Source organism: Lissotriton helveticus, chromosome 9 (assembly GCF_964261635.1).
Source record: "Lissotriton helveticus chromosome 9, aLisHel1.1, whole genome shotgun sequence".
Taxonomy (NCBI): Eukaryota; Metazoa; Chordata; class Amphibia; order Caudata; family Salamandridae; genus Lissotriton; species Lissotriton helveticus.
In genome coordinates this window covers 619,779,395-619,805,901 of record NC_136070.1, presented here as the reverse complement: position 1 = coordinate 619,805,901, position 26,507 = coordinate 619,779,395, and the positions used below count along the sequence as shown (strand labels likewise).

General features: G+C 42.9%; 1 protein-coding gene across 2 annotated transcripts in view; it reads right to left on the bottom strand.

Moving 5' to 3' along the window:
* The window catches only part of SIPA1L3 (signal induced proliferation associated 1 like 3), a 780,343-nt gene that overhangs the window by 204,218 nt on the left and 549,618 nt on the right, over positions 1 to 26,507 (bottom strand). For both annotated transcript variants that reach the window (XM_078660667.1, XM_078660669.1), the window contains exons 11-12: positions 16,400 to 16,627; positions 3,364 to 3,501 (exon numbers count right to left, since the gene is read on the bottom strand). In XM_078660667.1, coding sequence (XP_078516793.1) covers positions 3,364 to 3,501; positions 16,400 to 16,627 — 366 coding nt within the window. The remainder of the gene's footprint in view (positions 1 to 3,363; positions 3,502 to 16,399; positions 16,628 to 26,507) is intronic.

The window sequence follows — 26,507 nt, the reverse complement described above, 5'->3', positions numbered from 1 at the left end:
CAACTGTTGGATGAGAAATTGTAACAAATCTTTTATGGCTGCAAAAAGCACAACATTCGCACCTGCCACTTTTATTCTCACTATGCCCAGAGTCTTGTGACAATGTTAAGAGCATTGGAACCTGAAAGAACTGACCTCTCGTGTTTGTTGCTTCTCTCAGTTTCTGTGCTTTAAATGTGTGCTTTTGTGTTAGGCTGCACTGGGTTAGCTGTCACTAAATGCCATTCTTTCAGTGTTAATAAACCATGCCTATTTTCCAATAAGGCACACTGAAATTTGATCCACAATTGTCACAATATGAATGCTAACTACTCAATCACCGGCATTTGAAATGCTGGTGTGCTGCTATCCAACCCATGTGATTTAGTCAACTAATGATTTTTTAAGTCAGCTGGACACCTAGTTTGCCACTTGCCTGGGCCTCCAGTTCCTGCTTGTTCCAGACTGATCCAGTGACATCGCAGCTGTCCGGATTTTCCTGCGGGAGTTTTCCAGACTGGGTTTTCCCTCTCACCGTTCTTCCCACCAACAGAAGCTCCGCCCACCTTAGGACCTACTTAATACAGGCCGAAGCGCGACTGTGCAGCTGACATGCCGCTAGCGCGCCAAAGACAAGCCCATCTGCACCTGGATCGCACCCAGCGCCATAACCCCTGCCTCCTCCGCCCCCCAAAGATACAGCATTGCTGAGCTCTATACCCTCAACCCCGGATGCTGCAACAAACACTGCCATCGTGCAGACCCAGACTTGACGGTAGGATCTTTCACCTGCACCCACTGCCACTGCATATACCCCAGGCCACCGACCAGCCCCGCCCGAACACACCACCTGAACAAAAACACCAACTCGCATGCGCTCTTCTCAACACGTGCTTTCTATGCAAGTATTCCACTGAATTATGGGACCTCTTTGCCATCTTCACAACCAACAGTCTTTTTCACTGAGACCTGGCTCAACCCCACATCCGCCCCAAACATTGCCACAACAATCTCCGACAAATGTAAAATAACTCACCAGGACCGCATCAACAAGGCGGGAGGAGGAACAGCCATCACCCACAAACACTATACAGTGTACCAACACCCCATGGAACATCTCAACTTCAAGCTCCACACGGACAAGACTACCATCAGGGGCACAAACCAACATGAACCACACACTGACCACCTGGAACATCCTCTTTATCTGGAACACCAAATCTGCCATGAAATAGATTCACTCAGGAGCTCCCAAAGACCCATGCCCACACAAGATCTTCAACCTCCAAAACGAGGATTGGCCAGGAACTCACCACCCAACTCAACACCTCTATCACCACCACAACATTTCCCTATGCATGGAAACACGCTGATGTCAGACCACTACTCAAAAAACCCTCCGCCGATCCCAGCGAATTAAAAAACTACAGGCCAATCTCCCAGCTCCTATTCCCAGCGAAGGTACTGGAAAAGATCATCAACAATTAACTCATGACACACCTGGAGCAGAACCAGCTACTTGATGCCTCCCAATCAGTCTTCCGCAGCAATACAGTACCGAAACAGCTCTGATTCCAGCCACCGATGACATCAGAATCCTCGACTGAGGAAAAACAGCCGCTTTGATCCTCCTCTACCTCTCTGCAACATTCATCAGCGTATCCCACTACACACGGATTGAAAGACTCCACCACATTGGCATCCAAGGGGATGCACTCAGATTGAGTCCATCCTGTCTCACCAGAAGAACGCAGATGATCAAACTCCCACCTTTGGACCCAAGGAGATCCTCTGCGGTGTTCTCCAGGGCTCATCCCTCAGCCCCTCACTCTTCAACGCATATATGATCCTGCTTGCCAACATTGACAGACCACATGGTCTCAACATATTTTCCTATGCAGATCACACCCTACTCATCATCTCACTCACTGACAACCCCACCACCATCAGAAACCAACTTCCACAGAAGCACTACAAACGAAGCTGACTGGATGAACAACTGCCTGCAGCTGAACACAGACAAGACAGAAGTGTTGTTATTTTGCAACAGCAGCAACACATGGAATGACTCCTGGTGGCCATCAGACCTAGGACCCATAGCCACTCCTTCCAACCTCGCCAGAAACCTCAAATCTTCATTGATAATAAGCTCACTATGAAATCACAGATCAACGGCTACGTAAGATCTTCAAGCGGGTGACAAGCCCTCATCACCAGCCGACTGGAGTACAGAAATGTCCTCTAAGTAGGAATTGCGGCACACCACCTACAGAGACTTCAGACCATACAGAACACTGCAGCCAGACTCCTCCTCGGCCTTCCCTGACGAACCCACATCACACCCCACCTCAGGAAACTCCACTGGCTCCCCGTACAGAAGAAATGCCATTTCAAGCTGCTGACCCACGCACACAAAGCTCTACGCAACCAAGGACCCGCCTACATTAATCACTGCCTGAACGTTCACCAACATTCAAGAAGACTACAGTTCACCTCCCTTTCACTTGCCAATACACCCGGCATCTACCGAATCAGAAGTGGAGGACACTCCTTCTCCCACAGCATAGACCTGGAACAGCCTCCCCACGCACTTCCGGACCATCATTTCACTTCTGAAATTCCGACTGGCCCTCAACACCTGGCTGTTCCAATAAGCCTCCGAGACCTGCAAGCACCTGGATACCCTATCGGGTGATTAGCCAGGCTTCATAAATTCTGTTGGATTGATTGAAGTTTGGACGTTTTTTGTAGCTGCATATTTGTGCAAGTTATTAGACACCATGTGGAAATATCTACAGTGTAGGTTTTAATGAAGATTGTTTGCAAAACATTTGGACGCTTGTTGTACCTGCTGCTCAGCCAGTGTGAGTGTGGTGTGAAATGTTGGGGTGGATGATGCAGGGGAATGTTGGGTGAGTGACTGTCAGTTGGGAGAATGGGCTGAGCAGCAGAAGGCTGCTCCTGGTGGGGCTCACTGCATTCGTATCTCTAGCTTACCTTCTTAATAAATACCATCTTGAGTTTACCATGGAACCGGACCCCGTCTTGATTACAGCTAAGCTCATGGTAACATGTAAAAGCGACTTCTCGCTTCCTCCACTTCATCCAGAAAAGTAAAACCATTAAGATGTCACTTCCACTAACTATGGTTTTGGAAAAAAAACACTGCTGTATGTTTCGCCATACTGGTCTTCTTCGGTTCAGAAAGGGCTCAAACCTTAACTACATTTCACAGATCAATACAAATTCATGCCACAGTCAATTAGGGGTGGTATTTTCTTTAAACTGTAGATCGCGTACTATAAACAGATTCCACACCATGATATACTTGTCAAGCATAATAAAGGAGCTTCAATTTAAACTTCAAAATAATATTTGGTGTACCTTTCCGAGATAGGCTTAAATCTAGTCAGAGCAATTCCTCCCGAGCCTGGCGTAGAGAAGCTTCCAGAAGGCTGGCGATATGGCTGGATGACTCCTGGTGATGCTGTCGTATAAGGAGTTTCGGGAAAGCTGACAGGTCTGTAAAAATATGTACACATTCAGAACGATTTATGTACGCCATTACCTTATTTCTGAAATGTTATTGTTACTTTCTTCTTTGGAGCAATATACCTTTTTCATTCAAGTATTTTTTATGCAAACATACACAAAAGCACATAGAAGCGAGAATAAAATCAGGACTAATAATGACAAACAAGCATTTGCAATGCAATAGGTCTCGCAGTAGCAAAGTTTAAAGTTATTGGTATTGTAAATGGCATTGTTTTTTATCAATTTTGTTTTAAAAGCAATACATATATACAAGGTTATTTATAATGTTATTATGTGATAGTGGGGCAAATGTGTTATAGGAAATACAGTCTATGCATGTGGGATAAGACGCTATCAACTACTCCTTATAGCCATAGATTAATATGATGTTTTGCCAAGTGTGTTTTCTGTTGCAGAACATACCATGATTGCCAATCGATGCTTTGTGGTGAATACTTCATTTCCCCTAACTTGAAAGAATCGGTTGGTGAGAGTTGCGTGCTTTCCAACATATACATCGTTAGGAATGTGGAGCGACGTTCATATTAGTTTTTAGTCACTGTGATTTTTAGGAGACATTGCTCTGTTTTGCTGTATTGAGGGTAATGTCATCCAAAACAAGACGTTTTTTTTTCTCCAATATGGGACCTTAATTCACTTTCCCAGTCTGGCGTCAAGTTTTGTGTCATAAACTACCTACCCACTGCCTGGCAAAAGACTTTTCTTTTCACAGGGAATGGCAGGAAATAAAATTGCGGCCCACTGCGGTATCGGTTCACATATAAAGGAGGAAATGTATATGCGTGTGTTAAGTGTTCTGTGCGAAAGGCAGTCCACAGAGGACGACATCCGTGTACTGTTAAAAAGTCAATAGCAGTCACGGTTTAGTATACCACCCTATACTTGCAAGTAGCCTGTAAAGATACTCAGACACTGAATTTTGAAGTCTGCATTGCAACCCAGTTAGTTCATGGGTCAGCTGCATAAGTCTCTTACTGTTCTGTTTACAGACAGCCAGTGGCAGACCATTTGCTCTGCATTCCTGTATCGAGCTTTATGGCGAGGGCATCATAAACTACTAGCACAGCCCTCCATCTCCGACCACCTGGCTGCGCTGGGAGGTAGGCGTACCCTGGAGCCCTGTGACTGATTGGAAGGGGAGTGGGGAGAGCAGACAGAGTGGGATGAAGGGGAGACAAGACAGTGAAAGCAAGAGCGCTTGGCTGATACAAAGACCTCCTAGTAAGAGCCCATGCATGCAGTCCAGTCCATGATCGGGGCACAGACTGCCCCCAACTCCAACATGCACACGCACCAGGTTAAGACCCCCTTCAGCTTGCAACCTTTGCTAGGCACAGACACTGCAAAGAAACAGCGAGGTGCCCCAAAACTAAACCAGACACATGACAGCTTGGTCTCTACGGAAATTACTCAAAAAACACACGAAGAGTGCTTTGTTGATGCATAGGTGGTTAAAGCCGGCGTTCGCCACAAAAGAAATGTGTGGTATCAAAACAGCTTTATATTCATGACCACTTTTAGATTTCACACTTAAACAAGGCAGGGTATTTGCAGTCGGAGGCCCAGGCTGAGGAAGGGGGCTGGAAAGGTAAATCTCCCAGGTATGTGGGTGGTCAGGGCCCGCCGCACAAAGAGAGGCTTGTGGGGGGACAGGCTGCACAACAGGGACACTGTAGCTTGTTCAGAGGGAAACAGGCTGACTGTATTAACCAAGGGGAGGGGGTAACGCATGCAGTAAGGGGAAATGGAAGAAACAAGCATAAAAGGGCCGGGAGATGGAGAGAAAAGAAAGCGCGAGGGGGAGGAAAATGTAAACAGACATAGGTAATAGGAACCCCGATGCAGTTTAATGCGCTGCGAACGTTCTGCAAATGGGTTCATTCAAAAGAACATATCAGAGGGACACAAGGGAGTGGGGAGAGGGGGGGAAGGTGAAAGAAAACACGGCGAGAAGGAAAATTTAAATACAAAAGGGATAGAGTGCCAGAAGAATAAAATAGCAGGGAAAAGCAATGCAGAAAGAAGGGGCGACAAAAGGGGCGGACAGCAAGAAGGGAAGGGGTGAATAGTAGAGGGGAATAGAACAAGCTGGCAAGAGAGAACTTGAATACAAGTAGGGGGGAAATTAGGTTGATGCCAGAGATAAGGGGTTAGAGAAGATGGAAACAGAGAGAGGGAAGTGGAGAAGAGAATGGGCGGGAGGGAAGAGGGGGAAATGAATAATTGAGGGAGAGGGACACGTAGCGATGGTGAGGATTAGAAGAAAGTGAGATACTGGAAGAGTGAAATAGAGAGGGAAAAGAAGAAGACGAGTTAGAAAAAACAAATGAGTGGCGCAATATGGAGTGAAGGCATGAGAAGAGAAGCAGTGGGGGGAGGAAAGAAGAGCAGAACAGACAGCAAATGGAAAAACAATTAAGAGGCAGAACATCTAGGAAGGAGAGAAGGAGAATTTCAAAAAGGGGGTGGTGATGGACAGAGTATCTGAGTTAATCAGAACACTCCTACCCAGTCAACAGATCAGGGCTTGATCCATCACCGTTTTTTAGCTCACTGCACCATCCCAGTTCAGAACCTGGCTATATGCAAATTAGTCTGTCCCTGGCCCAGTGCATCATGGGAACAGGGCAGACCAAACTACCAAGCCAATTCTTCACTGGAAAGGAAACAAGCTTCCGAGAAGCTGAATCAGAAGAAACATGGAAAGAAGGGAAAAGAGAACAGACAGAAGAATGAAAATAGGAAAGTAGAAGAGGAGAAATGAGAAGACAGGAAAATTAAAAGAGGGAAAATAATAAGAGGAGAGAACAAGACGGAGGGCATTGCTGTGGGGAGGAGAAATGCGACACGGTCGCAGCAGGGGGCGGAGCGGCGATGAGGGAGAGACCCGGCCGTGAATAGTGTGAAGCAGCAGGGGCCTTTGAAGTGAAGCTAAACTTCACTTCAAAGGTGTGGGAGGAGTGCGGCTGAGGGGGGAAGCTTGTGGGGGGGAGCGGGAAGAGCTGCTGGGGAACAGATGGCTGGCGATTTGATGCTGTGCACGCGCATTTTAGGTCAATGCGCTTGCGCATTGACCTAAAAGCGCACGGGCACAGCATCAAATCGCCAGCTAGTTAAACCTGTTTAAGCCCATATAGTCTCGCTCCGCTCAATGCCCATGCGCATTGAGAGGCCCGAGACCTAAAAAGGTTGAACCATAGTAATAAAATAGTTTTTAAAAGCAAGTACCGGCAAACAAAGTTATTGCTGCTCGTTATATTGATAGATATCGACAGTTCATTTGTCAAAGCGTAGTTATGGTTTAATACTTACACTTATTTGACAGTGCTTTGTTATTTTGAATTTGGATGGGGAGGGGCACCTGCATTAGCCCTATATCGAAGTATTGGATTTATTTGATTTATTACAATAGAAGGAAGAAAGCCTTGCAGGGCTAAAAAGAAAACATTTCATGCCTTAAATTACTCTGAAATATTTAAAATGGTCAAGCTTCCAAGTTAGATGCCGGGAAAACTTATTTCACGCGGTTATATTGCCGGGAAGTGTAACTTATATCCCAGAGTGTGCAATATTTATTCACCAGGTATTTAAAAAATCCAGCGATCCATGGCCATTTTACATGCCAATCTTGAAGTGTATTTGGTGTAGGATGCAGAGTTCGACCGGTCTACATGGTTATCGAGTAGTGTGTGACATGTGTGTGACATGTCTGTGTGTTGGCGTTTTTTTGGCCGTTTGAGACCCTGGTTTATGGGTTTCTGGGCCGGTTTTTACTGTTTATTTCCATGATATTAAAACAAACACTGCATGTAGCAAGCTCAATTCCATTATGTCTTTCATACTTGCAAACCACTGTACAGTTTGCAAACACGGGCCACGTTTTTACCTATCTAATCACTAATGAGGTGCACTTTTAATTTGGTGCAAGGGCCTACACTATCTGTTCCAGTCCGAGCCTGTTAGGAAGGAAGGCTGGAACTGACTGCCTAGCACCTACCCTCATTCTGTCACATCCAGAGCTGAGAAGTGTAATGAAGGCGTCGAGTAACTTGGATTGAACTCAGGCCTTTTATTTACTACCCTCACCCATCAGGGAAGTAAGTTAGGTGCAAAACCCTGCTGCATCCGGGGAATTCAGGGTAGAGTATTTGCATATCAAATGGCGTATCCCGTGTCTGAGAGGCTGAACGGGTGTTTAGGAGAATGTCTGCGGAATCCATATTCAGGTTGAGAAAAATAAAATCTTCGCTAGTACACCTGCTGTCTATGCAGTTGTAGATTGACCTCGTTGCCACTTGTTGTCGCTAGTCGTGTGTTTTTGCCATGAGTGACACGTTTTACTACTATCAATCTTTAGTGCCATAAGGATGGTGTGAGCTATTTTTCCTTTCTCTGGCTTTTAATTGTAATTTTTGTGTGTAATTAACACCGGTTATAATACTGAGCAACATCATGTGGCTCACCAGTGATTGCTGCCTATTCCAACTTGGGAATCAAGCAAGGCGAACACAAGGGTACTCTTATTTCTTAATTCAACTACGCCTTTCACCTGATAAATGTGCAAGGGCTTGAGATGAGAATTTGCAATATATTTTCAGGCGAGGTCTAAATATCTATTGCTTGGCTTTAGCTGCAGATCCGAAGTCTGGTCTTTAAAGCTATTCACTACTGCCGTTTTACATCAAACCGAATTTATTTGCTTGTTTCAGCTAGTAAGCCATACAAAAAACAAGTTACATGTCTATTTAAAAAATCAATAGCTTCAATAATTAAAAACACAATGTTGGTTAAAATCAATGTAGGAGTTACTAACGTATCTCCTTAGTATCCATGCAGATGAAATATAAGCTACTACAGGTTGATATACGGATTGTAAGTCACTCCTCAGGCACAGGCCAAAGACTGCTGTACACAGTCTAATGTTATGTGCCTAGAATATAGGCGAGAGGAATTGCTTCCTAGGTCTAATACTTCTAGAGCAAAATAACAAAGGGCACTGTTGTCTCTCTGCCGCCAGATACACAATAACATTGATCTGAAATGATCTTGTGTGTTGACAAAAAGGGAATTCTTAATCTAAATTTAATGCAGAGACCTCTCTTTGGTACACGTGTCAACAGGTTCAAATAACATTAAAAATTGAAGGAAGATTTTACTTTCAAATAGAATAGCCTTATCTTGCCTTTGAAGATTTTGTTAAATTGATTATAATGGACACTCTTTCTATACCTGTTTTTGATCGGTGCCATGCTGACTTTGGTCATCAGGCCAGGTGTCCCAAACGCGGACAGGCCTATCTTCTGCAGTGCACTTCGAACACAATCCAACCATTTAATTGTTGCTGTGTTCTTGAGATTCGTAAGGTCTATGGGAATTCTTAAGTGGATTTTGTGCAGCTGGATTGATCTATAATCTGGCTCAGTAAAAGACTGTTTTGATCTGCATTATAGTCTCCATACAAGTCAGTCCAATTTCCATGATTAGGGGTTCACTGGGGTACACAGGCCCAAGTGTAGCATCAGTCACAGGAAGTGGTTCTCTATTTTTTTGTAGATCCAGTACTCATCTGTAACCCCATAGGTCAGCTCTATATAGGGCAGTGGCTGCCACTTTCACATTGTATACTTGCAATACAGATTTTGTAGGTTCCCTGCTCAATTGTTCTTGTAACCCACATCAGTATACATTTTAGTGGCCTTTTTCTAGTTAAAGCGGATTCCTAAGTTGTCAAAGTTATGGGGCGTTCCAAGGTTTGACCCTTAGTCTAACATTTTCTGGAGGCAGCTCTTTAAGTTTCATGACCATGGACTTTGTTTTCTGCACATTAACCGTCAGTTTTATGATGCATTGATAGTTCTCTTAGTGCCATCTGCACTGCCTCCTCAGCAAACAGGAGGACAAGAGCTTTTTTATCTCTGCCTTTTGGAATGTCAAGGTCTAGATTTGCAAGAAATCTTCCCAAGTTGTTTATATACAGATTAAATAATTGTGGGGCTAATGCAAAGCTAAGGAGTTTTAAGTAAACTAGCTCAAGAGCCTGCACCCATTGCAGAGATTTATAACCTGATTTTGCAAAGAAGACTCTGCCTTTAATCCTTACGAAGCAATGAAAAGAGAAGACTGGAGTTGGGTAATTGTTACATATGTTAACCCAATGCGGAGATACCTAGGATGTTTTTACTGTTGGAAAGCTCGAGTTAGTTTTGTTTACAAGCAGATTCTGGAGAGTGATCACATCTCAGATCACCCCTAGGATGGAGGTGGAAGAGGTGAGAGCTGGGAAGAGGGGGTCCACTTCAGAGATTGCAGGTCATTTAGAATGAGAGGGCTGCACCCCGCACCCCACTCCGCATATCTTTACTCCTGTTGCTCTCCTTCTACATTCAAAAGAAAAGGAAAAAGGACGGCAACTTATGCCAGCGGACCAGACACCTTAGAGCCTCTGCTGCAGAGATCTGTGTACAATGCGATATCGTTGGATCTCCCTTGACTGCCTTAGCCTGCGGTAAAAAAAAAAAGGGAGACGCTTTTAAACAGCTGTTTCACAAGTTTTTTGTATAAATCTGCATCTTATGAAACAAGCGACATAAGAGACTGTGACATGTTGTTTAACCTCCCATCTCCGGCACTTACAAGAGATGAGTTTTTGTCAGGGAAATCATTTCCTGCCCAGGAAGGGGGGAAACCGAACAGGGTGAGGCAGAGACCTAGCAGCAGGACCAACCAACAAAGTGAACAGTTGTCAAACGGCCTCACGTCATGCAAGACACTTCTGGTTTGCGCCCCACAACACACTGCATGCAGGAATTTCTAAACCCATGTCGGTAGTGCTGAAAATAAAACTGTTCAGCGCCAGGAGAGTCTGTTGTCTAATTGGTTTTCTTCCTCAAGCTCTCCGCAGCCCAGTAACAACTTTACTCTCCATAAGCATAGAACTGTCCATAAGAACAAGATTTACAGTCCTGTTTACAACGGCACTAAGAGCGAGAAATTCTGATAGGAAATTGTGCTCCTCTTAGACCATCACCCGCTTCTCTTTTCCCCAAGCCTTTCTTCAGAAAGTGGTCTCGCATTCATGGGCTGCAATGATCATAAGCAGCTTATCCAGCCTCGGAAAAGACTAAGAGAAAACCTTAGAAAGGCAGCGTGTGAGAGAAAACTATCTTGTGAATGATGGCATCCTGTGTGTCGTTTGTTACCCTGGTGAGCATCAAGCGCACAGCAGCTGCATTGCGGACAAGCACAATGCATTTAAATTAAAAAAAGAGTTCCCAAAAACACTACCTTGTCGATAGGAAACAAAGCGAGATGAGCAAAATCCATTTAAAAAACATTTCCAAAGTGCACGCGCTCTATGTTGTCAATGGGAAACAAAACGTTCTTGAAAAGCTTCGCAAACACTGGATCACTTTACGACGAGCAGATTCTCAGCAAACCAACAAGAAGATTCACAATGCCTACACTTTGCCTTTCAAATAACACAAAAGCACGAGGAACCCAGAAAAGGAAAGCGGAGTTGGAAATGGAATGGGGAGAGGAGTTGGTCTAACGGCTACGGCGGTCAACCTTGAATCTGGGGAACCGGGTTTGAATCTCTGGAAGGACGCTGAACATCCTGTGATTCTGAGTAAATCACAATCTCCCTGTGCCTAACAAAAATGAATGTGTCCTCATGTAACGCAACTGGTGCTATGTAAATCGCTCTTATACCTGATACTGGGTTAAGTTCGCGCCATATAAAACTACGAACAAAAAAAAAAAAGCTTCACTAAACACAAGCAGAAAAGAAAGAAATAGGTAGTGCTTCAAAATGAACAGATAAGCACCAAAGTGGAAAGATACTAGTAGTAAGGCACTGTTCCGTGGGGGGACACAAATGACAACAAGGAGGAACAGAGATCAAAGATTAACCACTAACAGGCAAGCCCTTATAAATCGAGGTAATGAATAAAGAGGCAATGGGCGGCTTTGTGCCCACAAAGTGTTTACAACAGATCTCGAAGAGTCAGCGCAAGAGCTGCCTAGGCTCGACCTAAAAATATTTAATTGCTAATCAGACCTTGCAAAAGCTGCATTTATAAAACATTCTTAAGTACTATACCCTTTTTTATTTTTGTTTTTTATTAGTCAAATATAAAAATACATCTTGTGACTGGACAGTACAAAAAGCATACATATACCTTCATCAGACCATACAATACGTCTCTGCGAGTATACAATCTAACAGTCGCATTGTTATGCCATTTTGCAAACATTCAGCTAACATTAAACTTGGCGGCCACCAACACATAATATACACTAATAATGTATTGCCCTTATTTCCCTATCATTTCGGCTTAATCCTTTACTGTCACGAAGTTTCACTGTAGTGTTACCTCCTATTTTGTCCCTGTGTCATGTGAACACACAATCTTCATTTCCCCTCTGTTTCTAACATATCTCACGAGGCTGGATTATCCTCTCCCTCCAGCTCACCAGTCTCATTCCCCACCAAGTATGTCAAGTAAGTTTCCCAGATGTTTTTGTACCGACTACGCTGAGGGAGTAATTAGTTATATACCTCGGACTGTGTTACAGTATATCATGTCACTATGCCAAGCCTCCAAAGTGGGAACAGGGCCCCTGGCCCATCTCATCGCCATCAACGCCTTGCCAGCTATATCCCGATGGCTATCAATTTGCAGTCCGCTTTCTTCACATTTTTAGCATACCGTAATAGGGCCACAAGGGGTCCATTTCAAATGTAATGCTGGTTATGTACCCTAGCTCCTATATGACCACCTTCCAAAAAGTAAACACACTAGGACAATACCAGGCAACATGTATAAAGCCAGCTGTCTGTTCTGGCCATCTATGGCATGCCGCTGTATCCTGAAGCCCATATCTATGTAACCTCTCCGGGGGTAGTATATCTGGTTAATGTATTTTAACTGTATAAGTCTGTGTCTCCTGTGTTGTGATATATCCCTGATCATTGTGTAACAGTATCTCCAGCACTCGTCATCTATGACTGTGCCCAGTTCTCTCTGCCATTTTTGCCTCGCCTTCATTATGGATGACCTGGGAGCATCTTGCGCATAAGAGTAAAGTTTAGTCAGTTCAGTGGGTACCTTTTCTTTTATCAAGGAAGACAGTGCCGGCATGTCTGGAGGCTCCAACATGTAATCTCCCAGGAGTTCACGTAAAATGTGTGGAACTCTAAAATAGTAAAAACGACCCATAATCATCGGAGACTCAGACTCATTACTTAACAATTCCAGCTCTTCACTTCACCATCACTGAATAAATCTCCCATTTTGGTGATCCCTAGTAACTTAAGAGCCTTCACGACTTTCCTCTCTCTTCCTATTTTACAACATGAATTCCAATCTATAAGCATGTGTGGTGTGAACAGTAATGAACCAGCTTGTTTTACCACGAAGTTTCACCAGACATATACTGTGGTGTTTAAGAAGTCAAAGCTACCAAAGCATCTCTTTGGGGCTGAGAATAACGTCTGGGGGAGCGCATTGGGAGCCGCTGCATCTCTTTCTATATAAAGATGTGGCAAGTTGTGCGGTCCATGGATCCAATAGTGCGTAAAATAGCTCTCTGCAGCTGTGTAGTATAGTTCAAGATCTAGCGGGTTGAGGTCTCCCATGTCGTATGGCATGGTGAGAGTCTCCCATTTGGCCAGTAGTTGTTTCCCGGCCCAGGCGAGTTTAATCATAATGGATCGTAGTGTGGTGAAGAGCACGCATGGTAATAGGATTCGGATATTTGGAAAAAGGATATGAGTCTTGGGAGGACCATCATTTTCATAATGGCAATGCATCCCATTAACAACAGCTGGAGTTTGATCAAACGTCCTTTTCAAGCCTAGTTATTGCTTTTCCGTAACTTTCCCTTATAAATTTTGAGGGATCTGTATGAATTTGTTTGCCTAAATACTTCACCGTAAAGTACTATGCCCTTAAAACTGGTTTGTCAGCTTAGGACGTGACTTGCACTTTTTGGAAAAAACATTTAGGATTTTATGTAGTAAGTTTAGCGAATAAATGGACACCACCAAGTACAGGTACACAACACTGTCTCAAAACTGGAAGCCCTCCCATACCTTTAAATTAAACATTTATAAAATGGAATTCCTTTGGTTCTCCTCTGTTGGCCTAGCTCAGGCTAACCTCTATATCTATAATTGGATCATTCTGCACTTGCTCTCTTGAGTTTTCTATCGAATGAAAACATGGAAACCTTTCACATAGGGATTTAAAGATTTGCATCTAAATGTGTGTACCTCCTAAAGACCTATCTTGCCAGCATTTGTTTGATAACTGTTTTCAGCATAGAATTCATCTTACATGGATGATTCAAAGCCTTTAACATTCAAGGATATAAATATATTACTTGTCATGTTTTTACAACTGGCATTTGAACTCTTTACCAGGGCCACCCCCCGAACTCATTCTCTTCATTATTTTTATCAGCTTTATATTCTTTGCTGTCCATACAAGACCAACGTATTCCACTAGTTTTAAACCTTTCAATGGTGAGTAAAAAACACAAATTCTGCCATTAGAAGAGCAAAAGAATAAATAAATAAACAGCCAAAGTGGGAATGCAGAAACAGAATAATGGTACTACCTTTTCCCATGAATTTAAGAACAAACAACTTATGTGTCTGAGGGTGGAACAGAGGATTTAGGGAGAAGAAATAGCAAGGATAGGAAAACACAAATGCAAAATATAGGTACTCAAGCAATATCAACCATTCAGGCTGAAATTCTTCCTGCATTCCTCAACAGAGAGAAAGACCTGAGTGAAGTCCGGTGAGGAACTAGCTATCAACCTGAACTCCCAAGAAGGGGAAGTTTATATAGACATCAATAAATAATAATTGTCAACCACTGACGTTTTTTTTCACCCCGTCCGGGACTGACATGCATGGCTCTTCTTGTATGAAAAGAAATGCCTTGTGCATCACTTCCAGCCTTGCTGGGTAGATGACTGATAAAAGGATCTTCAGTGACTGAATCCTTAGGAAACTATAGTTCTAGTAAAGTTGCTGGAGAGGCCAAGGAACAGGAAGACTTCAAAAAAATCATGTTTCCGTTTATTTTGCCACAAATCCAAGAATACAGCCTTTATCAAAACCAGCATCACCATGAGTTTAGCTCTGCTCACTTGGGTTTAGTAGGAAGCTTGAATATTTTGTACAGTAGAAATTGCTTTGAAGTCTAGCTAGTTTCACATGAGATTGTACAATAAGGCTCTTACCATTTCTAATAAGCTACTTAAGCTCTGTTGCAGACAACCACAACAATACAACCCCAAGCATTTCTGTGTGTATTCCTAAACTCTGAGGCTGAGCCTCATGCATATCATTGCCTGCGGAATCTCAAAACCCACCAAATCCAAGAGGGGAGTCCACGTCAGTGGAAAGCACTCCAGAGCACTGATTGTTTCTTCTACTTTGTTTCCAACCTTTTCCACCAAGAGCACTGTGCCCAAATTTGGCTTCCATCGCCATCACCAGGCATTCAATATTTCCTGATTTGAACTGAGGGCATACACAAACATTATCTTGCTCTTTGACAATCCCTGTTGTTCCTGGGAGTCACTGGTCTATCCACTGTACTGTCTGGTAGGATGAGGCTTGAAAAATACATCGGCCACAGCAATTTCTTTCTTCTGGTTATGAGACATCATTGCTCTCAGCACCTCAATAAACAAGTCAGAAAGCACTGGAGACTTGGAGCCACCACTGTAATGGTACTCAGCTCCTGCATGAAGAGGAGTCCAGTATTGCCGATGGCACAAGATGACTTTGTCCCATTCCCTCATCTTCACTGAACGAATATGAGCACTTGTGGGTCTGACAAAGAAATCTAGGTGCACTAATACGGACCCACTGTCAAAGCTGCGACTACAAATACATGGTCCCTAAGTGATGATGATACCCTGCATTATACAGGTTTCCTCCGCGTGGTCATGCCCTGTTCCTGCGTCACCACATTGCCTACATCATAAGGTTGAACATGCCAGCTGTGTCTCAATAGTGACCCCAAAATCTTGTGCTGTGAGCCATTCCCGGTAGGGGAAACAGTTCTCCCTATACCTCTGAAATGACCTGTTTTCTCCAACAGCACACCATCCCACACCCAAATATCTGGCTGTCATGGCACTGGCTCTTTACCTCCAAGATTCCTGCACTGCAAAACGTTGACCGTGTTTGGCTCCATTTTTTCCCGCTCATTCATCCTTTCTCCTAGAAGTCCCCCCCCCCCCCCCCCCCAATCAAGGCTTGCTACAAATATGAACCGACTTCCACAAAAATTGTATCATTTGACCTCAAGTTCCTCATCTGAATATCACTTTCCAAATATAACAAAGAAAGGGACTCACTCAAGTCCATCATATTTTAGTACTGCTCATTTTTGCTTGGATTTAATGTTCACAATGCCATGCACTTTTTGCCCTGGTCTACTGCCTTCATGTGATTTGGTATAAGAATGCTTTCCACCTCCAGAGGAAATAAACTATATCTATGCTATGCTTCAAACTACAATTTCACAAATGGCTACGGAAGAGGAAGACATGATCACTGTGTATCTCGAGAAAATACCAAACAGGAGAGGCCAGACATCTTCGAGTCAAAAGGAGACTTCCGCAATAAATATATTTTATAAAAATGTGAGGTAAGTAAATACTGTTTTGGAATATTTTCCAACTTCTACTGAAATGGTACGACTCTGAGGAAGTTCCCATATGCTTGAGATCCTGCACTTACTCAGGCATGGGTATTTGTCCCACCTCCAGTACAGCTTACAGCACTGTTATTTAGCTCCTCCAACAACATGCAAAGCCTTCTTTCTTCTAGCCTTACCTTTTGCTGTGCAATGACTGCGACTCTCGATATGGTACCACTGTTGCTTGCTTCGTAGGCCGATTGAGAGACTGAGCACGGCCTTGAGCTTTTTGTGACTGACTCGAACTGTGCATAGTGGTCCACTGCCTGGCATTGTTGTTTTGGAATGCGGGCCTACATCCCGCAGACAGGCTTTCAGACTCCTTAGTCTCTGCTGTGTTTGTTTCATACGATTCAGACCATCCCCTGGAGTAAAGAATACAACATGTTGAACTGCTTCATCACCGAGTTTTAATTATTTCGAATACTTTCACTAGGAGTATGTGCAGAGAAGCAGCAGGGAGCTTTCATCTGATTGCATAAACACAAATAAAGGTTATCACGCTTCATTAGGCTGTACATTTTAGTTTAGGGAGTAAGTTGAGGTTCATGGTAAGAATGTAAATGCATTGAAGAAAATAAAGAAAAACAATTCAATTTTTTAGGCACTACCAACAAAGTATATCCTATACTTTCTAAACCACTTCTGAAATCATGTGTCAGCCCCTCAATTTTCAATGTCTTCCTCTATTTCGTGTTTCATGTGTGTACCCAGGATTGTGATCCGTTATTGAGGCAGAGCTAAAGTTTCTGCCTTTACGAAATGGTAGCTATAGTTTCAGATTAAAAGTCGGCACATATACTCCTATTAGGACCACTACTGTCATTTGAAGAGCTCTTAAATGTAGTTTCGTTCGAAATCACAAGCCATTACTTAGCACATAGTCACAGGTTGCCAGAAGAAAGTTCAGTGAACAGTCTGAAGTGTAAAAAAACAGAGCTTTGGTGTAAGGACTGTGCCTCTCTATCCCTGATTCTTCGTGATCTAGGTCAATAAGAAAGGGTTCATGTATCCTACAGCGGGAGCCCTTATCCCAGTATCAAATGTTATTACAGTTTAAACCTAGAAACAGTGAAGCCCAAAATCTGGTAAATAAAAAATCAGTTAGTACCTCAAAATTCAGATAATGATAAAGACTCAAGCAAGTTACTGAAGAATTGTTAAGTATAAGGTATCAAGTAAGTGTCACAGAAAACAATTCATAAGTCAAGATTGCTTCAACTTTATGAAAGTACGCCTAAGAATATAGCAGGTTACTTTATGTTGGCTTGATTCAGGACATAATTTCTTCAGGTTTGGTTCTTTTTCTTTCCAACTGTCTCGAACTGTGCTCTAGTGACACATTACGTCCTTACGTTAGTATTGCAGTGGGCTTTATAAAGGCTCATAGATGAAGGCTTAGATTGTCAAAAATTGATGGACACTTCAATGGCCCTGAAGAAGACCGTCTCTGTATTTACAGACGGTGGACTAGACCGCAAGAGATCTCATACTGATGACAGGAGACTTGACTCATACACTCTTAGGACAAGAAAACCGGCCATATTTTTTATGCTCACTCTATATAAAAACCTTAACACCAAGGCTATCGATCATCTTCATAACCAATGCATTGGGAACATCTAATCTACCTTGATCTCTCTAGAGCTAAACACAACCAACTAATTACAGAACAAAACCCAACTCCTTCGAAGACTTGCCATATTATTATTAAGAGAAAACAGTAAGGACATTCCAGATGGAGCAGCCAACATAAGCTAAGTAAATTAATTTTTGAACACACAATGACTGCACAAATGGAAGACAGTTCTGATGAAAGATTGTTAACGAACTGATCACCACAGTAAGCAAATCTGTTCCTAGAAGATACTGCACTTGAGTTTTTGCAAAGCTACAGAATGAGTGCAACTGGTTGTTGCTCATACAATCAATATTCACCAGAAAGAAGAAACTGAAAACCTCTGCATGAAATACCTCCCCATAATTCCTACAGGTGACCCAAAAACATAACATACGCTCTTCAGAAGTAAATTTCCATTAGAGTATTAATAAGAAATGGATTAACACTAGCAGTGGGAGCAGTTGTAAAACGTGCTAACAAATCTGCACAGTCTTCCATAACAACCATTCAAAACCTATGTCAAGACACATATAGGTACAAATCAACATACGCTGTGTACTATCTTCAATGCTAGAAAGAGCCACATGAATGATATTTTGTCTGGCTTACCAGAGGCTACAGGTAAAAAAAACAACTATAGTTTCAACATCATGATTAACAAAATAGAAAATTATTGTCACTGTCCCATACGTTAGAGAGAAGTAAGAAAGGACCCGTTAGTCATTGTATTGACGGTGGGTTTTGTGATCACAAGACACCATAAAACGTCAAACCGCAAGGTATTAAAGATTCTGGACCTTAACAACAATGGGGTTTTGCTTTCAAGTCCAAATGTGGAGTGACTTGAGCGTGGCAAATTTTTGACAGCCACATTACAACACCATGTAGACATGCATGACTACACCTCTTTAACACTGAGGAACAATATACAGCAGCCACTTGTTTTAAACATACAGAACCCTAAAAATACAGTTAAAAATAATTTTATAAGAGAGTGACCAAATAAAAACAGCATCCACTTACAAAAAAAAAAAGAATTCTGAGCGTTCTTCATTTTCTCTAAGTAAAAGAACCTTACAGCACAAATAACAATTTTTATTCTTTGAACCATCTAAAGCAAACAGTTCTTCCCTAACAGAGCCCACACATGTGGCAAACACCTCCTTAATAGGGAACAAATCTAGTACAGGTGACTCTCCCAATCGAAACAGCACCCCTTTCCATTTGAGAATACCCTTAACTCAACATGTTAACGGTTTTCTTGAAGGGAACCCTCTAATATAACCTGCACTTCTTTAATGTTATGTTAATATGATATGTAAAGTGCATGGCTTCCCCAGCAACTGGGCTTCTCAGCGCGGACCACAGTAGATCAGCATTATGCACCAAGAGAGGCAGGGAGGTCACAGAGAGGTATAGAGAACAAACAGCCATGCTTTGAGTTTTATTCTGAAACAGAGATGACTCAGGGTATTCTTTAGATCAGGGGCCATGCTGTTCCAGAGGGCAGGAGCCAGAATCCGGAAGGAGTGACATCCTAGTTTCTGTCTCTTGAATCGAGGGATCACTGCCACATTACATTCTGCGGAGCGAAGTGTTCTGGCAGGAAGATAGGGCAGCATGAGTTCTGAGCGAATGGGGATTCCTGAAGCATGCAGGATCTTGTGAACATCGCTATGAACTTTAAACTGAATGCACTTCTCTATGGGCAGCCAGTGAAGCTCCTGAAGGAGCCCAGGACAGGAGCATAACTTAGGACAGGAGAGCAGTAATCTCGCTGCCGTACTTTGGACCAGTGCCTAATTTGTAAAAAAAAAATATTAATGCAAGGGCTCTCGTCAGGAGACCACTGCAGCATGCACCACACATTGCCCCAACCATGCTGCCAATGACAGTAACAACACAACTACTAAACATCACACTTCAAGTGTGACAATTCAGATTATTCCAGGCCCCAAAGGTATAAGAATGGCTTGGGCATCAGATAATACTTATTTTTAATGTATACTGAATTAATAATTGACTAATGTAGTGGTCATCTTTAGATTAGTCATACAGCGCCAACTTGTGTCAGACTGTCACAAGTGCCCGTGTTGGCATTTAAGTTCCAGTGCCGAGCACCGGAAACCACTGGCTCAAAAACGCAAAGCTTTGGACAGATTGTAACCTCTTTAAAATTGATTTATGGGGGGGGGGCGTGTCTTGGCGCCCGAGGAATATGGCAGCGCACGGGTGAAGCTCTCCAGTGCATCTGGGAGACTCAGCGCTTTTAAGCAATCTTCCGTGCAGCTGGGGACGAATGCGGACGGCTAAAGACCCACAGCGAGTTATGTGACCCTCGGCGCCTCCATTTGCGGCTTTTAAAGAACTTTTCCTCAATGCAGTGAGTTCTTTCGCGGCTCCATTTTACCACGGCTGCCATTTTGTGCGTTTTTCGTGTGAGCGTACAACTCCTCACAACGCTGCCAAAATCACTAACCACCACCTGGCTTTGATCCTAATATGCTCAGGAATGGGAACATTTTTCTTTTTCACGCTGAGGCTTTGTCATTTAGTGCTGCATTCAACTTTTAGTATCATGTTGGGGTATCTGTGAGGTAATGTGTACAGCAGCCATTTTGTGATCACCAGTAGCCTCCAAAGCTTGTTTTTCTCTTTTTCATTCCCACATCATTCTGAAAGGGGCATAGAGTATGTTCTAAAACCTATTTCGTTCAGACAAATGAGACTTTCTTATTCAAATATTAATGTCACATTCACATAGTGTTGCATAGATTTTCTTCTTCACGAATTCATTATCCTGCATGATTTCACTTGTTATGCCATATCCTCAGCATATTTGCACCTGGAGGGAATGTTTTGATTGCGCTTTATGGGCAGGACAAAGGCTTCTCATTCTTTGCTACACAAGCCAAAGCACATTGTTATAAAAAAATCAAAAAATCAAGGATCTTCACGGAGTTCTCCAAATTGGAAGCTTCTCTGGCATCTTCTCTTCAAAGCTCAGAGATAACAATGGATCCTTCTTCCGCAGTTCCAGGGAAATCTATTACTAAACGACTAAAAAAAGATCCTCCCTCGCCACCTAAGTCAATCAAGCCAGTGTCTATGGAATTGTTGTTGGAGGAAATTAGAGCTCTTCGACCCTTCATGGAAGAGACAAATACCGAAATTGCAAATCTTAACAGATAATTGGTCACAACTTGAAACAAGGGTCTCTTCAGTTGAACAAAGCGTCACCTCCTTAAAAGAAACCTGTGTCAATGTTTCTCAACTCCATTCTCAAGTTTCCACTCTTCAAAGACAGGTCGAGGACCTTGAAAACCGCAACAGACATAACAATTTACGTATTTATGGCCTGGGTGAAGGACTTGAAGGATCAGACTCTCTTACCTTTTTCAAATAATGCCTTCCTAAATTACTTCACATGCAAGAAGGAACTACCCTCAACATTCAACGAGAACATCGCTTGGGACGTGTTTCATCTAATGCATCACCTTAAAGGCCAAGAGGAGTCATCTTATATTTTTTAGAATATACAGACTTATTAAAAGTATTATCAGCGGTCAAAGCTTCTCCAAGAATTACATGGTCAGGCTCATCTTTGTTTTTTGCACAGGATTACGTAAAAGCTACTGCTAACCGACCTAAGGCTTTTCTCAACATGAGAGCTGATCTTTGTTCAATAGGAGCTCGATACGGCCTTTTTCACCCGTCTCTTCAAAGTTACGTATAACAGAACAACAACACAAGAAGATCCGTTGCGTTTACAAAGTTTTATATACTCTGGCAAAACAACTGCGATGGATTCCTCTGGTCATTCTTCTTCATTTAATACTTGACACTGTTTTTTTATTTTATTTTTTCTAAACAGATTGCTCAGGCTTTGTTCTCTTCTTTATAATATTTGATAGTTCAAAATGTTGTTTTCCTTGGCTTTGTTAGATTTGTTGCTCTCAACAAGGTTTAAGTTCTGCAAATTTGTTCATTGTAATTTTTAGTTATTCTTGTACCCGTCCGTTCCAGTATTTACCCTAACTTTTATTATTTTTAGTCTCCACAGATTTTAAACCCTCGTTTCATGGTGTCTCCCTGATCCTCTGTTTGGCTGACCCTGGATGTGTCGTCTGTTCCATGTGGTTCCACGCCCTCTCCCGTGTCTTCCTTATTTCTCCTTATGAAGGTATATTATCTTCCTACATCTCTATTCTATTTATGTTCCTGGTCACCTTTCTTTTCTCACTTCCAAATATTCTTCTTATTTCGGGTGTCGTTAACCTCTTCTCTCCTTATGTTTTTTGTCACTTTGTCACCTTTCTCCCTTTGGTTACATTCAATACTGGTGTTGTCTATCTCCAGCTTTCATTGTTATATACTTTTGTCATAATTCATTTACTTTTCTATACTTTCCTTTTCAATTGCAGCTCCAACTGTGTATCTTCTAATGTTATTGCTCTTTATCAATTATGTTGTTTGTTTACACCATTTTCTGAATATCCTTTTTTCCTTATCTCAGTCATGGTCCTTATGCATATGATATTTTCCTTTTCCCATATTCTCTCCTGTTGTCCCACTGACTTGGATTATTATTCTTCAATTTCTTAATTTATTATTCCTTTTAATCTGCTATGCCGTTGAAATTAGTATCGTGGAATGTTAGAGGACTAAATTCTTCCATAAAAAGACAGAGTCCTGACTCATTTGGCTAAACTAAATGCAGATATAATATTTCTACAAGAGATTCATCTCACAGAGATTGAATCAATAAAACTAAAAAAAGGTTGGGTGGGGGAAATCTTCTATTCTAACGGTGATGGCAAACGTAATGGAGTCATGATACTTTGTCATAAATCAATCCGTATCAAATTTATTTCACAATATTCTGATGTGGATGGTCGGTGGCTCAATGTTAAATGGATTTTGAAGGATGTTCCAGTCTCTTTTTTAAACGTTTATGCTCATACTGGTGGCGATTCCTCTTTTTTTTCTTCATTAGCTAAGCAAATCACTCTGAACATGGAAGTCAATTTTATACTAGCAGGTTACTGCAACCAGATTTTTGACCCATTTATAGATTGGAATTTCAAAGTTTCATCCATGCTATCACCCAGCATAAACTTCTAGATGCATGGAGATTATGTAACCCAGTCACAAGAGAATACACTTTGTATTTCCCGGTTCACCATTCACAATCACAAATTGATAACTTTTTTGTATCCCATAATATATCTCAAGCACTTATGAATGCAGAAATAGAGCCCATATTATTGTCAGATCATTCCCCTATTTCAATTTGTGTAGACATTTTACGTAAAGCCAACGCTCCCAGCAGATGGCGATTTAATAACTCTTCTTCTGGATCCAACTATTTCTCCATAAACCAAACCAACTCTCAATCTTTCTCAACTATTTAGAATGCCTTTAAGGCATCAGCAAAGGACTTTATCATAAACTACGTCGCTAGAAAACGTAATAGTGCGCGCAAACGTACACATACCCTTTTCCAAGATATTAAGAGTCTGGAGCATTCTTTTTATACATCTAACTCGAAAGACGTTCTCAATGCCCTCATAAAAGCAAAACTACAGTTTACCAAAGACTCAACAGATAATGCCTCACTATATCTATTGAAATCCAGCGCAAAAGTTTATGGTGGTACAAATAAGGCAGGAAAAATGTTGGCTATTACTTGAAAACCGAAAACAACAAGTTAAACATTGATTCTATTTACAATGAACAATCCACTTTAAAATTCAAGGATGCGGAAATTTTGAATCAATTTTCTATATTTTATAAGTCATTATATTCCTCCGAAACAAACCCCACAGACCTCATGTTGTCACACTTTTTTTCAACTATACAAAGAACACAGCAGACTTCTACTGATCTATCCTCCCTAGAAATAGATGTAACACAACAAGAACTGTTGGAAGATCTCCAACACCTTAAAAGAGATAAGGTACCCGGACCTGATGGATTTACTGTCGAATTCTTTCTTTTTTCAAACTATTAGTACCCAAATTACACCTCTTGATTAATTCTTTTCAATCCCTAGGAAAATCTGTTGGCTCCTTCTCAGAAGTGCACATATGTCTCATACCTAAAGAAGGCAAAGATTCGAAGTACTGTAAAAATGATAAACCTACATCTCTTAACTACTAAAATACTGAAGCTGGGTAATTTAAGAGCTAATGAAGTCACTTGGTTAACAAAGGCTGGACTGAAGGCTTTGGAGGGGTCGGAGGTCTGTAAATTAAAAGGCCTGATAGAGTTTTTGTTCACGGATATCTGGAAAGAGTGCTTAGAATCACCAACTGCGCAGACAAGCTTACGTCCCTCCGTAACTCTGAGAGACAGCGCCCCATGAAGGCCATCTGGTTCACCACTGCCCTCCAAGAATCCAGACCCACCTGCAGAAGTCTTGAAAAGCTTTGGAGAAACAGCAAAACCGTAGAAGATCGGACAACCTACAAGAATGCCATGACTGAATACCACCAACTCATCAAATCCACCAAAAGGACCTTCATCCAGAACAAAATCCTCGCTAACTCCAAGGAACTCTTCAGCATCATTCAGGAATTCACCAAACCCTCCAGCGAAGCCATAGACATCACACCCTCCCAGGACCTTTGCAACAAACTTGGCTCCTACTTCCATCTGAAAATCAAGTCCCTCTATGACAACTTCAATGTACAGACACCAGACACCTTAACCACTCCTTCCTTCAGCAACGACAGCCAGTCTACCATTTCTGCCTGGACCCCAGTTACCACCGAAGACACCACCACGATAATGAAAAGCATTCACTCGGGGGTCCCCACGAACCCCTGCCAGCCGCACATCTTCCACAGAGCTGCCATAGCACCCGGCTACGATGCACAATCAATGCCACCCTCGAAGCTGGGACATTGCTCGACAACTGGAAATGCGCAGAAGTCAAGCCCTTCCTCAAGAAGCCCTCCGCAGACCCGACAGTCTCCAAAAACTACCAACACATCTCTCTCCTCCCCTACGCGGCCAAAGTCACAGAGAAGATCGTCAACGTCCAGCTCACAAACTTCATCGAACAGAACTCGATCCTAGACCCGTCCCAATCAGGATTCTGCAGCAACTTCAGCACTGAGACCACCCTCCTCGTCGCTACAGACTACATCAGCACTCTCCTCGACCAAGGCCACACCGCGGCCCTCCTCCTACTAGATCTCTGCAGCCTTCGACACCGTCACCCACCACATCCTCAACCACCAGACTCCACAACACCGGCATACAGGGAGCTGCCGTCGATGGGCCCCGCTCCTTTCTCATCAGCAGAAATCAAAGTATCAGACTCCTACCCTTGCTCTCCGAACCCACAGAGATCAACTGCGAAGTACCCTAAGAATCATCGCTCAGCCCCAAGCTCTTCAACATCTACATGGCCCCCCTTGCCGCCATCGTCCGACAGCATGGACTCAGTACAGTTTCCTATGCTAACGACACCCAGCCCATCCTCTTCCCTCACAAAGGACCCCCACAACTACAGAATCAACTTCAAGGAAGGAATGAAAGATGTTGCATCCTGGATTAGAAGCAGCTGCCTGAAGCTCAACTCGGAGAAGACAAGTCCTCGTCCTTGGACCCACCCCCTGAGCATGGGACAACACCTGGTGGCCCACCACCCTCGGCAGCCCCCACTCCCACAGACTACGCCCGAAACCTTGGCATCATGCTCGACTCCTTCCTCACCATGCCTCGACAAATCAACAAAGTCACCTCCACCTGCTTCAACACCCCCCGCATCCTTCGCAAGACCTTCAAATGGATCCCCTCGAATCCAGAAAGACAGTCACCCACGCACTTATAACAAACAGACTGAACTACGGAAACACACTCTACGCCGGAATCAACAAGTCCCTGCTCCATAAACTCCAGACTATCCAGAACACCGTGGCCAAACTTGTCCTCAGCATCCCACGACAGGAACACATCACCCAACACCTGCAAGACCTCCACTGGCTCCCCATCGAGAAGAGAGTAACCTTCAAGCTACTCACCCATGCCTATAAATCCCTACACAACACCGGACTCCATTACCTCAACAAAAGAGTCTCCTTACACGCCTTGAGACCCTCACGGGTGAGTAATGCACTTCACAATTGCCTGATTGATTGAGAATCTTGGATGGGCAGGGATTCAGATTACAGACTATCATAGATTTGTAGATGCCCCCACTGCCACTGAGTGGATCACTTCTTTCGATGCTATAGCATGGGGGAAGAGCTAAGAGGCGTTCTTCTGTAGTTGTATAAGTTGATGTGGTGGTGAACCAATGAGCAGCAGTTAATGGCACACATTTTCAACATTTACCAACAATTATCCAATGCAGCACGCAAGTGTGTGGGCAGTGGCAGGCACAAAACGCACACTGTTTGCACTTAGAAATACTTACCCCCAGGAACCAGGCATGTAGACACTCATTGTGTGAGACTTGCCACAACTTGAGCAGTGTAGATGAAGAAAAAGAGAGCGAACTGATCATCAAAGGGGCAGAAATCCTGGCCCCTGGCGCACCAGCTGCACGTCTGCACATTGGCCTTCTTTAAATGCGAATAATTACCGGGACAAATTCAGCATGAGAAACAATT